Raw genomic sequence first — 18,581 nt, 5'->3', positions numbered from 1 at the left:
TGACCCTAAACTTAACCGATATGTTTCCAAAAAAAAAAAAAAAAACATGAGATAAAAATGCATTTGCTGAAGCAACAATGCTGTTTTAGCTTGCTTACAAGTCTTGGGACTCCAAATGCCCCACATTGTAAATGTACCTCCTGTACCGGGTGAGCTACCAAGCAAGTTTACTATATAACTGGATACATATTTGATTGCATATGTAAACATTTAATAATAATGCACTATGGTACAAGTTTTTGTATGATATGGGACTATGTTTAGGTAAGTTTTTGGAGTTTTGCAAAAATTTAAGTAGAGCAATATGCCTATGTTGACTTATACAGCTTTGCTTTTTAAATGCTTTTTAAATTCTGGATCTTATGCTTGGCCTAGTTGCTCAATTAGACACACCCCCTTATTCAAAAAATCCACCTTACAAAAACACTATTTTGACCAATGATGGAAAAGGAGAGCAAGGGTCATTTTAAGTTTATGAATGGTCCTCACTGAGTTACTTCCTTTCCAGCAGCTATGCTGCCTCGATTTTTTAAGATCACCGGTAATGTATGCAGTCTTTTTTCCCGCCCCATATCTGCCATCTTTAACGTGTTCTCCTTCTTCTTATCCCCCATCTATCTACCTTCCCTGCCCCCACCTCTTTCTCTTTCTCTCGCTCTCAGTTTGGTTTGAACTCCTGGTGTACTATTTTTGTCTCTGTGCATTGCAGCCTGCTGGGCCTGCCTTTCTCTCTCTCTCTCTTTCTCTCTTGTATCCTTGCTCTCCTCCTACGTGGTCAATCAATAAGTGTTATAGGCCAGCTGGGTACAGACCCAAGGGGTAGATGCATAGAGAAAGAGAAGGTGTGAGAAAGAGAGAGAGAGAACACAAAGAACAAGGTCCACAAGAAAATGAGGCAAAACACGGGGCGCAACGAGCATGCAAGGACATTGGGAGCTCAGCCCAAGGCATTTATGCCAAAATAAAAACGATTTTCTGTAGGTTATCAATGTAATGCATCATGATATGAATCATAAAAGGTAAGATCAACTATATATATATAATTTTTTAAATCTTCAGATATGTAATGTAAAGATGCGTTAAAGTATTTTAGTATTAAAGTATTTTTTTTTAATTTAGGTTATCCATATTGCCACTTGCTGCATATGTTCGCACTGGTCTACTGTCATTAAAATTACCGCTGGCAACTCTCTACTCACAGTAATGTGAGGCAACAGTAACGCACTAAGCAGGTTCAGGGCAAGAGAAAATATTCAGGCTATACCCCCGAAACCCCTGGAGAGAAGGTGAGAAAAAGAAGAACAAAAAATGACAATAAAAGAACAGAGAAAAGTAAAAGGGTAACAATAACAACTGCAGCAGGAAGAACAGGGAAACCTTTGACCTGAGTGTGTGAGAGAGAGTGAGAGACAGCGAGGAAGAGCGAGACCATATGAGAGACGTCTTGTGGCTAAATTCCATTATCTTCAGTGAGAGAGAATTATATCAGCCCTTAAGTGCTTTCATCAGACTTCTTAACCCCAAGAGAAGGACACAGAAGAGGAAGCCAGAAAGATTGAAGGATGTTCAGGGGGCTACATGAAGGTCTGTGGCGTGAGTTCTTGTTCCGAACTGCTTAAGCCGCTTAATACCACATGTAAATTGTCGCCGCTACTGCCAGATATCAGTAAGATTTATCGTAAGACTATAAACAAAGTGTGCTATGCACTGTTTACTTCTGCGAAGGTTATCTAATAATGTGCTTAGTTGCGTCAATGTTTTACTCTCAAGTCAGTTTGGGTTTACTTATATTGGGTTGGTTGCCATGTCTTCAGGGGACTTATTTTTGGCGAAAAGGAATGCATTTAAAAACTGAGGAGCTAGTTTTTGAAAGCTTGAAAAATATTTGTACAGTATGGAAATGCACCTTATTAATCAAAGATATTCTGTCTATTGCACACATACAACAAGACTTGTGCTAGCATTGTTTGTTAGCAGTCTACGATGCATCCTTTTCTTCATGTTCACCACTGTTTCTTCAGTGTAAGCTTTGCCTGTATGTCTTTGGGTTAACAGCTGAATTTTCTCTCCAAACAGAAGCCCATTTAGTGAATTCATCATCTCCATAACATCCGTAACAGCAATGCCGAGCATTCGTAAATTGCTTCTTTATTGCACAATCCATTATGTAATGGTATATTTGCTCAAGGTAGCAGATCTCGCATTGTGTGAGAACAGCGGAATGTTTATAAACCTGTCCAGAACTCACAATGGGTTTATTTTTCTTTTTTCACCCTAAATGTATTTATTTTTTCTGTGTAATTGATGCACAAATTGATATTTTAGGGCAGTGGACTGTATAAGTACTCATATTTTGTATTGATGGTTTTAGGCCTACATATATTGACTTAATGTAATGTTGGAAATGATTGTATATTACCTACTTATTTATATATTTATTTATGCATGAGTCACCTTTGCTCAACTGTCCAAGCTGGAGGCGGTATTCAAAAGTGCTTCTTAGAGGGAAAGATGACCCCAGTGGCTCAGTTTGCATGTTATAATAATTTGTGTAAAATCATTACAGAAATCTTGGCCTAGAACTAAACTGCCTCTAAGGATCTGGCTCTAGGGCTAGTTTTGTTTTCCGTTTTCTCATAAATGTTACAGTAAGAAGGAAATATTGATTGTGCATCCTTGCATACACAAACACATTGCAAATACTAGCACATTGTTGGCTACAGGTCATAACAGACCACAACACGTGTTTTGTTTATCGCAATTCGCTAAAACTGGTTTAATTTGGCTGTTTTTTGCACTTTAATTTAATTCTACGCAGCTGCTTTTCAGTGACAGCTGAAATCCTTCATTGCGCTTGGGCTTTAAAGACAAGCATGGTCCATGATGGGTTTTTTATTTTGTTTTGAAGCTTTTGGCTGAATATGTTGTTATCTAATTACCGTGGACAATTTCAAAGCATAAACTGCAAAGCAATGCAGTTTTTAATGGTTCCTAATTTAGGCTGTGCAACCCCAGATCTTTTTACTTTACTTAGTTATGTGCTACAGAATGTGAGGCACGACGTCCTCTTCTTCCCCATCATTTGTGTGTGTATATATGCATTAAGCATGAGTGTGTTTCCCATGACCTAGTTCCTGCACGTGCTCTGTAGAGCCATGGCTCGAGACCCTCTTCCCCTGGGGGCACACGAGGGGAATTATCCACAAAAAGAAAATGCGCTCTTTCATACGCATGAACGGATGAGCGGAGTAAAATGGGGATGCTCCTTGTATTGCATTCATCATTTGATGCAATAAATACACTGATGCAATGAATCTTCAATACCTAGGTTCCTTTATCAGCGCTCAACCTCATTTCCGTCTACGACTTTATGGTAATCTCAATAATTAGGAACAATACACGTTTCTGCAAGGTTGCTTTATATATGCATGTTATAGTTTTTCCTCAAAGATGAAAAATACAGGGTTTTGCTTTCTTCTGTTAAACACGAAAGTAATATTTTGCTCAGTTTGAGATATTTTATCATGGTTACAGTGAAAGGGGACTGGAGATGTTTAAAGGGATGGATCATCCAAAAATGAACATTCTGTCATCATTTACTATCTCAAAATTGGTTCCAAACCTCTATGAGTTCCTTTATTCTGTTAAACACACCCAAGATATATATTATGCGGAATGTTAGCTAGCAAAAAGTTGACGGTAGCCATTGACTTCCATAGTGTTTTATTGATTTTTTCCATGCTATATAAATCATGTTCGGTTGCCAGTATTCTTCCAAATATATTCTTTTGTCATGGGTTTGGAACAGAATTTTCATTTTTGGGTAAACTATCCCTTTAACTAATGAAATAACATCATATATTGGTGTATTGTATTTGAATATATGTAATTTGTTTATGTTATAATAATAATGTTCCAGTCACCATCCACTTCCATTGTATGGATAAGAGCTGCATGAACATTCTTCAAAAATTCTATTTTTGTTGTTTCCAAAAATGGATGAAGGTCTTACCGGTTTGGATACTTCTATTTATTATTTTATTTCTATAAAGCCGACTGGCTGATAAGGCTAAAAAATTTATTGGTTAAAAACTCGCTGCAGCAGCAGCTCGAGCAGCCACGCCTCTCCCTTCCCGGTGCTTGACGCTCCGGAGCGCTGGTTGTCTGTGAGAAAGAAGATTTTTTTAAGTAACTGTTGAGAAAATAGCACTCTAATGGGTGAGCGGAAAAGAATGTGACAAGCGCAGCGAGTGTGTGCGTGTCCAGTACCGCTCGCGCTGCTGCACCTGTCCCTCTCCGTCTCGCGCGCCCAAACTCAGCAGGCAGGATCGCGCGGAAGGCGGGCGTTATCCAGTCAGCGGCGCACAGCACGGTCAGCCTGAACATGACTTCGTCCTACGATCTGGATTTTCTACCCGAGATGATGGTGGAGGGACGGTTGTTGAGCGCCGGAGAAAGGATGTAAGCGTTTAGCTGTTAATCTCATTGCTTTCACAGCTCTCTTCTGTCATCGGCGCAAGCGTGTTGACAAATAGGGCACGCAGCGGCCGGTTTGTTTGCGCCGCGCGTTGTGTTATCAGCGATCAGATAACGGCGCTGATGGTACTAATGTTGTTTTTGCTTTAAACTGCATTTATTGTGCCGCTTCTCAAACGCATCCGGGAAATAAACACGTCGGGTTTATTGCTCCGTCATCGGACAGTCCGGATCATGTCTCAGAGTTTTGTTATATTACGTAGACTGATCTGCAGTGCCTGGGCAAACTGTGACAGTGAGTAGTCAGTGTATTATTGCGAGAAAAGCATTTGAATGTAACAATCCAATATCACATCTGATTAAAAAGTGCGTGCAATATAAAGAACTTGGGATAGGCTACTCGCTAAACTGAACGCGCGCCAATAAATATATATATATATATATATATATATATATATATATATATATATATATATATATATATATATATATATATGTATATATGTGTGTGTGTATATTTATAGCAGGCCATATGTATTGTAATATTATCATTTATCTGTTTGTAGCAAAAATATTGTAAATCGTGCCTTATTGCAGTTTTTCCTCCTTTATATAATAGTTCATGCATCAGTGTCATAAATAATTGCTTTACATTGAACGCTTATGATCCGCAGCGCAGTGTCAGCTCATGCATGAATAGGAGACATGTGACTGAGATGGCTCGAGCTCAGTGTTGAAAACATGCGCCGCTCCGTGTCTGCTTTTAACCCGTCGGAATGCGCAACGACTGACTCCCCTCCTCTCTCACCCCTCTCTCTCTGTATCTGGGTTGTTTCAAATTTGATTTGTTACGTGGCATGTGTTGCCGAAATCAGATTAGAGCACGCGCAGGACACGTAATTCACTTAAAGTGCAGTGTTGCGGGGCGCGAGGGATAGTTTGATGCAGCGCGAGCTCTTCACAGACGCTGCCGCTGTCCCACTTACGTCCGCTCGCCTTTAACTACCAACGGGTGATGAGCGCTTGTTTTGTGGTGAGAATTTCGTCCCGTTCTCTCCTTTTGCTCCAAATTTCCCTCACTATTTCTACCCACGGGCCATTTACAGTTGATATAGTGTGTGACACTCTGCTATTTGTTTGTCTAACAACACGTGGGAACAATTTGAGACAGAACGACGTTCTCAGAGAGAGAAAGAGAGAGAAAAAAACACCCGCGAAATTACAAACAGTATATGTTGTAATTAGTTTGTTAGTGTATGTTGCAGTTGTAATTAGCTTAATTTAAAGACAGAAACCAATGTTGATCAATTTATAGGCTAGACTTTAAGAAATGCTCCTATTTTTATAGGGACACTTCATGTTTAAATTTAGTTAAATTAACACAATCTTAATTAAAATGCTAAAAACATATACACAGCATTAAATGGACATGTTATTTTTGTTTCAAAAATCCATTCCACTGTTTAAAAGTCAATTGGACTTCACATATGTAGATAGATGTGTGCTTTAATAGAACTTGTAGGTTAAAATATTGCGCCAGGCCTCAAATATTTCTTTCTTTCTGTTATGATGAGTAATATTGGAATAGGTATTATTTTTTTTCTAGTTCTACCATGTGATTGTTATCAAAAGGTCTTTAGAAGGTCTCTTCCAGGTTTATTCATTTGTATTCCTGCTTTCCTCATGTGCCTCTTTTCTCACATCGAGACTTGAAGGTGAATACGCTGACGGGCAAGTTCACCATAAGCGTGGACTTGCACTTCTGTGACAAGGTGTTGCTATCAGTCTCCCATTACACACACACACGTAAGAAGGTGGATGGGCAGCATCCAGCTGGCCCGTGTTCCAGCGAGTGAATACTTGCTAATCTCTCTCTTCACTACGTGGTAAGCCGCTCACCTCTCTGCCAGAAAAACATTACACACACTCGAGTGGGAATATAAAACACCTGTCCTTTAAATCCCCAACTGTGCAGTCTACATTTTAGCCTGTCATAAGCCACTTCAACTGCCAACTTTGTTGTTGATTCTGGACTCTAGCTTTTTGTTTTGCAGTAAAGTGAAGTCATTTGACAGGCTAACTTAATTTTAGATTTGAGAACACTCCAGCAGTCCTCCAGGACACAAAGAAGCTCTTATTGTGTGAGAGAGAGAGGGGCTGATCAGAGTTCTGGTGTTGGGTTCACTGAACTTGTTTTCCATCCCACTGGAGGATGTGTTGGAGGATCGGTGGCGTTTTGTGATTCAGTTATATTTTTGGCAAATATGATGCAAATTGAAGCAAATTTCTGAAAAGAACTAGATTTGACTAGACTAGAATTTCTTGCTCATCCAAAACTCACTGCCTCAACTTTATAGTTTACAATAGGGACTCTCACAATTGACTGTTATCTTTATCTTACAATGACTTTTTTGTAAACGTGAAAAGGGCTTCCATACAGAAAGTCTTTTTTCAAGGATGAAAATGTAAAAATAAATGACACAAATAAGCACAAAAAGAAGTTTGTGTCAAGTTAATGGAAGTTATAATTTCTGAAACAGTTATATTGTTTGGCAAGATTGAGTTTGTTTCTTCTTCTTCAGAAGACTTTTTTTTTTTTTTACACAATTATCTTCATAAACTCTGGGAAGTCTGTAACCTTTGACTCATGACCTGTTTGAATGGTTCCTCACATCTGCCGTTAACCCAGAGCATGAGACATAAACGGAAGGGAAGGAAGATCGGAAAGACGGAGGGAGGGTAGAGATGCCTCCAGTGCTTACAGGGAGCAGTTTCATTCCAGAAACTGCTGGAAGATAAAGGGATGATTAACGAGTGTGAGGAGCTGTGGCACACACACGCACAATCAGCCAACCCTAAAGTCATCATGTAATCAAAATTGACAATATTTACTTTCTTAATATGCGTTCCTGGTCTTTTTGTGCGTGACTCATCGGTGCATGTTATTAATAAGTTTTTCTTCATAATCTTTCATCAAAATGCAATCACTTCCTTCTTAAACGGCTGACATCGCAGTCAAAAAGCTTCATCGAAAGTGGGTCCCATTGGTGTTTTAGGCAGAGAGTCCTATAGATGTCCCAAAAGTGAATGTATAAGACTAGCTTTTTAAACTCAAGGCTGATGTTTTCAGCTCTATACGGTTGTGATGTGTATTTGTATGTGCAAGATGTACTGCATCACTCATGTCTGGCCCATATGTGTGAAAGTGATGGATAAGGAGACAATTGATGGGGCCGGAGGATGTTGTGGCCACAGAAACCGGCACCTTTGCCTCCTTACTCAAAACTGTATTGCAGAATCTGTTGGGATGTACAATTGCTAATGTTAACAACAAAATAGAAAGTGCATTTGGCATCCCTTTTAAAAGCAGATTGTATTTAGTTGTTTATTTTTCTATTTAGTGCATGACTATGTAGTTGAATTTTATGATTTGCATCCTTTTTAGACCCAATCAGAACAGATCTGCGATCCTCAGCAGCGAAGCACTTATTTAGAGGACTACATCTGTTTTTTTTGTCTGTATTTGCCGACTACTTTGTCGCTATTCCTCATTTCTCTCGTTTACTCGGTCTCTTCATCTTATGCACACTCCACTCTCTGATTGCATTGAGAGACAAGTGTGTTTCACTTTCTGTCTATGGTCACGCGTGCACTCGTGACGATGGCTTTCAGCTGCTGAAAAGCTGACTGCAGTCAAGGCAGGAGTGTTTGTCTAGAGTTCTTTATACCTGACGAACAACATTCTCCCCTATGGCCTTGGAACCATAGAAATCTCTTGCTTCCCCTCTCTCTCGTTCTCTCTCTCTCTCTCTCTCTCTCTCTCTCTCTCACACACACACACACACACACAATGGAATCAGAGGTGTATATTGGCCTTTCAAAAAAAAATCAAATCCAGTTGCTTTGAAGAGACCCAAAACCCAAAACACATTTTTTTTGTCAATTCAACTTCAGTAGTTCCACATAGTCAGTTTCAATCCCTGCTATTTAATCATATAGGCCTATTTTTCTGTTATAACCTGATTTAATTATCTGCTTTGAGCTGTTGTAAATTAGCTGATATTCACACCCATTTTTCATCAGTGCATCTCCTGCAATCAGGAATTTAGCTTATCATTGAAATTGATTGGTGTGTAAATGGTGCTATTATTGCTAATAACCAGGTTTAATGATTTCAACAAACCAATAACCCTAAGCAGTTTGGTAGATAAATCGTCCTGCAATATTTCTGACATGGCATGCTTGCTTAGGCTAAATAGCTTGGCTATAGGGTGTCGTTATCCATTAAGTAAAGTGGAAAAATTATTTATTTTATAATTAATTGGAAAGACGAAATACATAGGAAATGCTTCCAAGCACTCTTAGCTTTATAGCCGATCATGCAGAACACATTACTCATTTAAAGCTGACTTGGTGGCTCGAATGATCAGAAATCTGGACTTGCTTGTGTGCACTGATGTGTTTTGCATTGGATCGTTCTTTTGTTTTCCCTTTTGATTATTCTCTTTCCCAATACCCCCCCCCCCCTCTTCTCTCTGTAAGTGATGTGAGATCCCTGTCCAATATTTATTCTCTCCATCTGCGTGGCTACATTTGCCAAAGTCAAGGCTTACCTCAATGAGTCTCCGTGGACCTTTTCCCTCTGTCTTTCCTTGCCTTTCCCCTGCCTTCCTTTTCCTTGCTCACTCTGCCACTTCATGTTTTTCCCTTTAACTTCTTTCCTCAATCTCCCATAATCTTTATATCCTCTCTGCTTCGTTTCATACCAAACCTCATCATGTCTTCCCTCTCTCTCCCTCTCTTTCTTTCTATCTCTCTCTCTCTCAAATGCTTTACTTGTTTGATTGGGCTCTTCAGAAGGAGAGCTCATTATTTGCAGCCAGAGGGAGCGGAATGCAGGATTATGGGAAACATTTGAGGACTTATTTCTGCTGTCTGTTTAAAAGGCAACCATCACTGCGCTAAAAGTCACACAAATACACTTACGCACATAGACAGGGACTCAACAACCTGGCAGCCCTCAGCAAAAGCTCTTTCAGCTCTGCTCTTGCTTTCTAACACGCTAATCCACACCTCACACCTTTGTGTAAATGTGCGTGGGTTTTCCGTTGTCCAATCCCTTTATGTGGGTTTGTCCTATTTCTCATCAAAAGTATGTTAATAGCGTCAGACGGTTCACTGACTGTCTGATGTATACTGAACACGAAACAAGTACTTACTCAAAATGGCAAGCTTCAGTCTGATGGGCTCAGAGACTTTCTTGGCCATATTTGAGTGTCGTTGAGCATCTGTCTGCCCATTTTTTTGTGGTTATCTTCTGCACTATTTGTATATGCTTAGTTCTAGGTCTTCTGGTGACTACTGCCACCTGCTGGTATGGAGAGTAGTTTCTCCCCTCCAGTGAAATGGGATTCTGGGGCTTTGGGGGTTGCTTTAACCCACAAACTAAAAATAACCCATGGCAACAGTAAGTAAGTAGCCAAGTTCCACTAGAAAACCACAGAATTGGCAACATTAACCAACACACCAGCCTGGAAGTTTCTAACAATCATAAAAACCTTAGTTAGCTGGTTTAGGCTTGTTCAATTAGGGTTAGAGCTAAACTCTGTAGGACCGTGTCCTTCCAAAAGCAGAACTGGACAGTCAGTCTGCCCCTTCCTGTTTAAGTGGGCATTTTTTGGCTAGAATATGTCCGCTACACTTTGCAGCTCAATCTCGACAGGCAAAATTGTGGTTGTGTGAGACTTCCATGCTAATTAAGCTCAATATTCATGAAACATTTTTCATGTGCCATCACTGGGACCCCCAGTGCGCCTTTGCACTTCACCTAAATCACATCAGGTCATCAACCTTGGCTGCCGCAAAGCCCCCTAACCCCTCAGCCAGCTTCCCAGATGGGCAAACAGCTCCGCAGGGCTGCGTGCCAGGAGATGCCATGGGCACAGCGGTAGATCTCAAAGATGGTAGAGGAGACAGACCTCACCTCCTCTGGACAGTTACGGTACTGACGCCTCTCCAAAGCTCAACCGAGTGTAGCAGTGTATGACACCGATCCCACCTTGCGCTCGCTTCCAGTGGGCCTCTCTCTGTCTCTCTTTCCCCCTTAAAGAAACTAGGCCACTGCGTTTGATAAGACTTTTGGGAGAGTGCTGTCACGGCCAACCTTGGCTCTGACCGGAAAATGCATTCTGATGTGAAGGAGGAAAAATACAAGATCCACACAAGTCTGCATGCCTGCTTTTCTTCTCTTTTGCTCTCGTTCTCTCATCAAACAGTTGTGTTATATAAGAATGCAGGAGTGTTTGCTGTGGGGACTATGATGATAGAGTAACGAGAGAAAGATAAATGTGTGTGTTGTACTGGGTTATAGAATTTGGGGTGTGTGTTTGGAGGCTCAGTTAAAGTTTGCGCCTCTAAAGTAGGCCTGAATGTTATATTGCAAAGCTTGATCTACTGCGAGCTTGCAGGCCTCTCTATGCTGTTAAGGGCAAAATGGAGTGATTCTGTCTGTGCCTACCCTCAGGGTGTGTCTGAGTGAGAGTGTGCTCGCTATATACCGCTGCCCTCTGAAAACAGACACACTCGATATGTTCTGAATGGAGTTCTACCATACTACTCCAGTACATGAAGTACGCATGCAATATATAGGTAACCTGCTGCATTTGCTGAAATGTCCAGTATATGACAGCACTCTGTTGTATTCTGCAATGCCGTGTGCTTGACTTATCTTTCAATTTTGAATGTGCCAATTCAACTGACAGTGGAGTCCTATATACTAATTAACTTATATTATTGTTAGCTAGGGGTGAGCTAGGGATTATTTGATTTGATTTACAGAAGTGTAAATCTAAATAAATAGTTTAATGAAACTTCTAAAGTATTTAATCAAAAAGAAATGGTAGGAAAAATACAGTAAAAAATTTAGCAAATCCAGTATGCATTTAACAGAAATACAGGAGGAAAATAACAGCTTTTTCAGAATCAGCATAATTAACATGGCCAAACTGGTAATTTAGTTTGTACCTCATTTGTTTCTTTTTTGTCATTTGTCTTTCCAATTTTCTTTTCTCTCCATGATAGAGACATGAACACACACACATAAGCCCAACTGGATAATAGCACTGCATTCAAATTTAAATGGAGGATCCCTTATTGTTCTGATACGCTCGTCACTGATTGGCTGAGGTCAGCATGTGTTACTGCCTAACCAATCAGCTTGCAGCATTCATTCTCCCTGTGATCCACGGCCATGCACAGAGACACAAATTCATGTGTATGAAAGAGATCGTATGCACCAGAAAAGCTGAGCCAGTCTCACTTGGACGCGAACGAGTGAGATTACATGGCTAACATCTGCTGGTGGTTAGGGTTGAAGTTGATTATGTAATTCGCCCAGGGAATGCATATCGTGGGTTCGTTTTCCAGCGAAGTGGAAAAAAGCCACTCCAAACGTTTAGATCCCTCAAGGCATATCATATCACCCAGCAACTGCCATTGTTTTATTTTCATAACCCATTTCATAGAAAGAGTTCTCTGATAGCTTTGTGCTGAGGAATATACAAAAGAACTCTGTGGAGGCTGAGATAAAAGTGGAAAATAGGTGAATGTTTGAGTAAATGAGGATGTCACAGCGGTTATTAGAACATCTTTAGATGTAGCATTAAGCTTTTGTTAAATTCTGTTGTTCTGTTGTGATTCTAATCAAGGGACCAGAGATGACCCCATGATGACATGTTGTCTTTGCTTCACTGATCCATCAACTGACTGACTTGTTGAATATAACTTTTCAGAGTCCCAAATCTGGACATATGGCACGTACTCATATTGGACCTGATGTACTGTATAGTGTTAGATGTCACCAGCTATAAATTTATATGATGCTCATATTGATGCATCATAGTATTATATTTGGAAGTGTGATTGTTGCTGCTCAAAACATTTTAAAATAATGGTATGGCTTAATTTTAATTAATAAACAAATGTAATGAAAGCCTCTCAGCAAGAAAGAATGAAAAAGGTGCATTATATCCACAATGAATTGCATAAAGGTGTGCAATATGTTTAGTATTCCTTGTGCACTGTGTGTTTGTACAAGAAGTATAGAAGTGTCAGTAACTTGAATAATGCGGAAAATCCATTTTTTTTTTTATTATTTCAATTGTTCATTATTTTTAATAAACTATAGGAAATTATATATATAGAATATGAATAGTTTAATTATCAAAAAGTAATAACATTTATTTGTATAATGTATTTTGTATTAATTTTAATTTAATATTACATTTTAAGCCTTTTAAATTTTATATAAAGAAAGATAAAGAAATAAAAATGATATAATAAATAATAAATATTACATAAAGTATAATTTTAATAATAAAAATGACATTAAAAATTCAATAAGATAAACAAAATTAAAAATAAATGAATATACATTTTAAAATGATCAAAACTATGCAATATTGTGAGAAATATAATTGTTATATGGGACAAAGATGAAAAAGGGGGCTTCAAGCAGCAAAACAATAAAATATTTAATACAGCTTTACTTTTTTTTCATACATTAGAAATGTGTCCTGTTTATATTTTTTCTAAGCACAAAATAATAGCTATTATGCATATTTACAGAAAAGATGTCATTCAGTGTAACAGTAGTTCGTATACCAAAAAAAATCGTCAGGCATATTTAAAAATGGATCACAATGCAGTCCTTAAAATACTAATTAATTGTAATTAAAAAATTTTAAGCACTAGGTTTTACCCAATTATCAGCAAGAAGTTTTTAATAATTTAAAACAAATTTAGAATGATCACTTTTTCTTTTATGTATGTAAGTTATGTAACTGATAAGGGAACATTATTTCAACCATATTTTGACATTATTTTCAAATTATTAGAAACATTAAAATAGACACTTTACTTGCATTTAATATGCTTTCTATGTATATAACATTAATTTGATATGTACACCAAAATGGGACATCTCATCTTTGATCCATATATAGAAGGAAATTATGCTATATGTACACACACACATTTGACATATAGACAGTTACAGTGACAACAATGACTATATTTGACATATAGAAAATGAATAAAAATGTGGCAGAACACAACTGTCAACTTGTGGCCTCACACAACCAATCATTGGACCAGAGAGGTCGACGAAGGCCATGCAGGCACGGTGATGTGTCATTGTGCTGTCGCTTTACTGACCCGTCAACTAAACGACACATAGAACTGAACCACAGTGCAGGACAAGTGACACATACACACATCAGAGGCAGTTTCCTGTATTTATCTGGAGCACTAGAGCAGTGAATAATGCAGTAGAGGTGGTTATTGTGCTGGTAGGGACAGTTAGAGAATGTATGCGGCTGTGGACTGATACAACTGAAGCTATGATAATGCTTCACAGCGCAAAGGTGGCTGAAGTGTATGGGTATTTTGATTGAGAGTGCAATGCTTGTAGCTTTAGTTACTCTAGTAGATGTCGTTGCCTCTCCATGGGGAATCATGACACATTGCTGTCTGGCTGTTTATGTTGTCCGATGTCTGCATCTCATACACATACACAAATTCTCACACTTGTTACTCTAGGAAATCATATTGCTTTTTCATAGCTCAGGGGACTAAAGTTATATCAGTTATGTTACATTTAAGTATCAACTTTGTATGATGTTTCTCCTAAATTGCCTCAGGAGAAATAAGTATAGCACAAATGAGACCGTTGTTGACATGCTGTAGCAGTATAGAGCTTTAAAACGAATGTAAATATGCAAGATACACTGAGTTTATTTGGAGATCTTAGACTTTGATTGCAGATTTTGGTTTCCTGGCACATCTATCTAAGCAGTTTGAAATGTTTGGCATACAGAACAGAGTCATAGCAGTTGTATCCTAAATGCTTGAACTCTTCAGCAGTGAAAGTGTGTGTGTGTGTGTGTGTGTGAGTGTGTGTTGACTCATTTTCACTTCATTAGTGGTATAGTTAATCACTGCACTTCATTGTTGTTCAACCATTAAGGCTTGACTTGGTCAGCCCAGGGGACACACAAAGAGAAAGAGGGTTGAATGTGACCTGAAAAACCCTCCTTTCCTTATAAAGACAAAACAGATTGGCTCACTTCTGCCGTAATTTAAGTGCCATTCAGACCCAGAATGCACTGCTTCTAGCTTGAGCACTGTCAACAAGCTTGCAAGTACTCGCACTGATTTAACTATAACTATAAAGGAATAATATTTTTTCTAGTTATTGCTGTCTGCAGAGTTTTTCTCTTATTACTCAGCAACTTAAGAAATAAATACAGCAATGGATATGAAATACTGATGTATGTGCTAAGAAATGGATTCCGGAGTCAAACAACTGACATGGCATAGCTATGGTAAGAAAAACAGCTGCCTTAGACAATGCTCAAGTATACAGTTTAGCCAGGCAATAAAGATGGACAATTTCACCAAGAGGCACCTTTGAACACTCATCTCAGGGGTGACATACCATAGACTGCTATTATTTTTATATAAAGGCAAGGAAATGTGTGTGTGTGCTCTGCTGTATAGATTTAATTCCGGCACCTTTTCTGACTGATTCACTAGCAGCCACAAGGACAAATGCACTACAGAAGTAAGAGAAGCACAGAGTGAATAGAAATAACTGGAAGAGTCAAGGATAAAAATGGGGTGAAGGATGCTATTGAGAGAGAGAGAGAAAGCCAGTCTGTGTAATGTGCAAGTATTCCTGTAGAGAGAGTAAATGGCACTGTTCAGTGTGCGGTTACACAGAGGCCCGTTCATTTAACTCACCACCTCTCCTGACTGATTATACCACTCCTGCAGCCTTTACCCTCCCTTTATCTTTTTCTTCCGCTCTCTCCGTGTCTTCCTGTTTGTCTCTGTCCGGACACCAGCTGCAAAACCTAGCTAGCTGCCTACCTAGACCACGTTTTGTGGTGTCATAGGAATGCAATGGAAGCAAAGTATGACCCAACATTATGCTAACTTAGAAGATAGATAGCACATCGTTTACATATAAGCTTATCCCAGAATAGGGTTGCAAAAAGGTGGAAAATATCCTGTAAACTTTCCAGAAAAATTTCTGGAAGATTTAAAAAAATCTGGGAAAGTTTCTGAAATTTACTGGACATTTTCCACCCCTTTGCAACCAAATACCAGAATGCATTGCAAAATGTTCCCTCACAAAGCAGCTGCCTATGTAGACACTAGGTGCCAAGGTTTTCTTTGTATTAGGGATATGCTGGTATCAAATTTTCCTGTTGCGATTAATTACTCATGCTTTTATCACGGTATACGGTATTATCACGGTACTGGAATTTAGTTTCAAAAAGGGGTCATACAGGTTAAATAACCTTTTTATAACAAAAATAACAGAACATTTATATACAATAAGCAATACAGAAAAATATATAAAGTTAAAAGTTTTACACTGATTAAAGTGCAAAATAACTATAAAGACCAATAGGTATCACTTTACAATAAGACCTCATTAGTTAACCATTAACATTCACGACAAGCAACAGCTACATTTGCTACAGAAGTTATTAATCTTTGTTTAAAAAAAGACAAGTCTTAATTCATATCAACTCATTAAATAACAGTTGCAACTTTTGATTTTAACAATGTGTTATTAAATATTGGAATATCTAAGATTAATGAATGTTCAGAAGAATTTTTCATTGGCAGTTTGTTAACTAATGAATTAACTAATGTCAAGTCAAGTCACCTTTATTTATATAGTGCTTTAAACAAAATACATTGTGTCAAAGCAACTGAACATCATTCATTAGGAAAATAGTGTCAGTTATGCAAAATGATAGTTAAAAGCAGTTCATCGTTGAATTCAGTGATGTCACCTCAGTTCAGTTCAAATAGTGTCTGCAATCATTTGCAATCAAGTCAACAATATCGTAATGTTAACTAATGAAGCCCTAATTTAAAGTGTGAATTAACAAAGAATCTAAACTCTAGGGCATGTTGTAGTCCAGATTAAAATGAAAAAAAAACTTTGAAAATAAATAGCCTATTAAGTATAAATATTTAAGTATTTGGCTGTGATGAACATCATTGCAAATCCACAAATCTGAATGGCTATTTAAATACATTTTATAAAGTAATGCAGCTGCTTTATTTATGGGGTTTCCAGAGTAAAAGGCTGCTTTTTTTCTGCATTTTAGCACCATCTGCTGTCAAAGAGTGAATGTGCTTTCATTGAGCGTGTCTCTCACGTGTTCCCCCATGTGCTTCTCATGCGTGCTTGTTTACATCAGAGCACACAAGCGTCTTTCAGGCAGACAGCATACAGCGGGTGTTGCGCATTTTCCCAGCTGATGGGAATAGTATTCTTAAAATGCATTACAACCTCGAATAATTTGTAATATATAATTATACACAGTATTTAGAAGTGCCTACGATAACAATATCGTGCATATTAATTACCGTGATATATCGCATTACCAAATACCGGCACATGTCTACTTTGTATGTCTTAATTTTGCGGTAGGCTGGGTGTGTGTTAGTGCACATATTTCTAATGACTCCTCATTGCTGCGTTTGCCATTTTAAAATCTTGCTGAATCACATCTGACCTCTTTAATGAGTGTGTGTGTGTGTATAGCACTCTTATGATGTAACATTCACTGGTTCATTTTCTGGGTTTTATATGGCTGTTGCTGTGCGAGTGTGTGTGTGTATGCGTGTTGTCATCGCTCAGTCCCCCAGTGAGTTGATAGCTCATGTCTTGCTGTTATAATTGCCTGCTCTTCTCTGATGCTTGATCATTTGTGTGGCTTGATTAATGTTGAAGCCATGTTTAAAAAATGTCAAATTTACACTTCAAAACCTCCCATCAGCTCTCACTCAAATATCCACGCACACCCAGGCACACTCCTTTAAAAATTGGCTTGTCGTGTTGCCTGGAATTTCTGACAAAATGTGATATTGTCCAGATTTGGGTGCCGCAAGAGTTGCAGGAAAATCTTTAACCCTGTTTTTCATCAGATCATCATCTTGCCAGGTTTGGACAGTGGTGATGTCATGCTTTGCTATGATTGGCAGCGATGCAGTTGTGGTTAGTCGTAATGTTTTAAGGGAGATAACTGTTCCACAGCTGTAAGTGTTAGTGTGTGCTTTTTTAGTTTTTTTCGGTTTAGATTTTGGTTTCCGATTCCACATAAACAGTTGCATTAAAGATTATTGTAGTACTTTTTAGGGCTGCACAATTAATCGCATGTGATTGTCATGCGTGTCTCGTCAGTAAAGCTTGTTCTGTGATTAGTGATTACTTTGCTTGTTTGTCTTCTCTGTGCCGTTGCTCGCCCCCGCCTCCTTGATTTTGTTCCCCCTCCCCTCGCGTGTTGTGTCATTGAACATGGCGTCGTTCACAACCAGACCGGAGACTATAGAACTTGAATAAAATAAGGACAACTGGCTCCATTATATGGAGATACCTCGGTTTTAAGGCGTCGGACGAACAGCAGATAGATGTCTACTGTAGGGCCCTATGATTTCCGCGATGCAGAAAATGCTGACGGAATCGCGGAATCCAGTCATAAAAACGGAATGTACAGTTTAACGTGGAATGTAACAGAATTTGTCAAATTTTAAATGACTTAATCAAAAGTAGGTCGTTGCACTCACATCAAATCGCGATATGGACTAATATCTGTAAATATTAAGCCGGAAAAGTCTATTTAAATATGAATCCTGCATGTTCTGCGTGTCTGTGTTAAAGAATGGCGCAGAAGTGCGTCTTTACACGGAAGTGCGCATGACGCTCGCGATGATTTAAGCGTCTGTCTTCTCACTAAATGAGGACGTGAACACATGAACAACATCTCCAGAACTACACTGGGAGTCACTTCATGAGCATTTGACCGTTTGATTTCAGTAAAACAAGCGTCATATCACATCATAGACTGTAGTATCACATACACGGAACTGTAAAGGTAAACCCGTCAAAATAAGAGTATTTGCCAGAAATCTAGTACTAGCCTATTGTTCAGCAGAATGTACATAGCCTACTACTACTATTAAAATGAAATGAACATAATTTAAGGAATAATTAAACAACATTTATTCCATGTATTATTTTT

The 18,581-nt window shown here is 38.6% G+C and overlaps 1 protein-coding gene across 22 annotated transcripts in view; it reads left to right on the top strand.

Annotated features, from left to right (window-relative positions):
- The window catches only part of LOC132105894 (CUGBP Elav-like family member 2), a 141,637-nt gene that overhangs the window by 54,705 nt on the left and 68,351 nt on the right, over nucleotides 1–18,581 (top strand). Inside the window, exon 1 of one of the 22 annotated variants that reach the window (XM_059511391.1) lies at nucleotides 4,209–4,461. The exons of 19 other annotated variants lie outside the window; for them this stretch is intronic. In XM_059511391.1, coding sequence (XP_059367374.1) covers nucleotides 4,385–4,461 — 77 coding nt within the window. In that variant the 5' untranslated portion in view covers nucleotides 4,209–4,384. Of the gene's footprint in view, nucleotides 1–4,208; nucleotides 4,462–18,581 lie in introns of those variants that run through there. 2 more of the 22 variants (XM_059511403.1, XM_059511405.1) reach the window with 2 other exon arrangements.

This window comes from Carassius carassius, chromosome 26 (assembly GCF_963082965.1).
Source record: "Carassius carassius chromosome 26, fCarCar2.1, whole genome shotgun sequence".
Taxonomy (NCBI): Eukaryota; Metazoa; Chordata; class Actinopteri; order Cypriniformes; family Cyprinidae; genus Carassius; species Carassius carassius.
The sequence above is the reverse complement of the archived record's forward strand: the minus strand, read 5'-3'. Positions and strand labels throughout refer to the sequence as shown.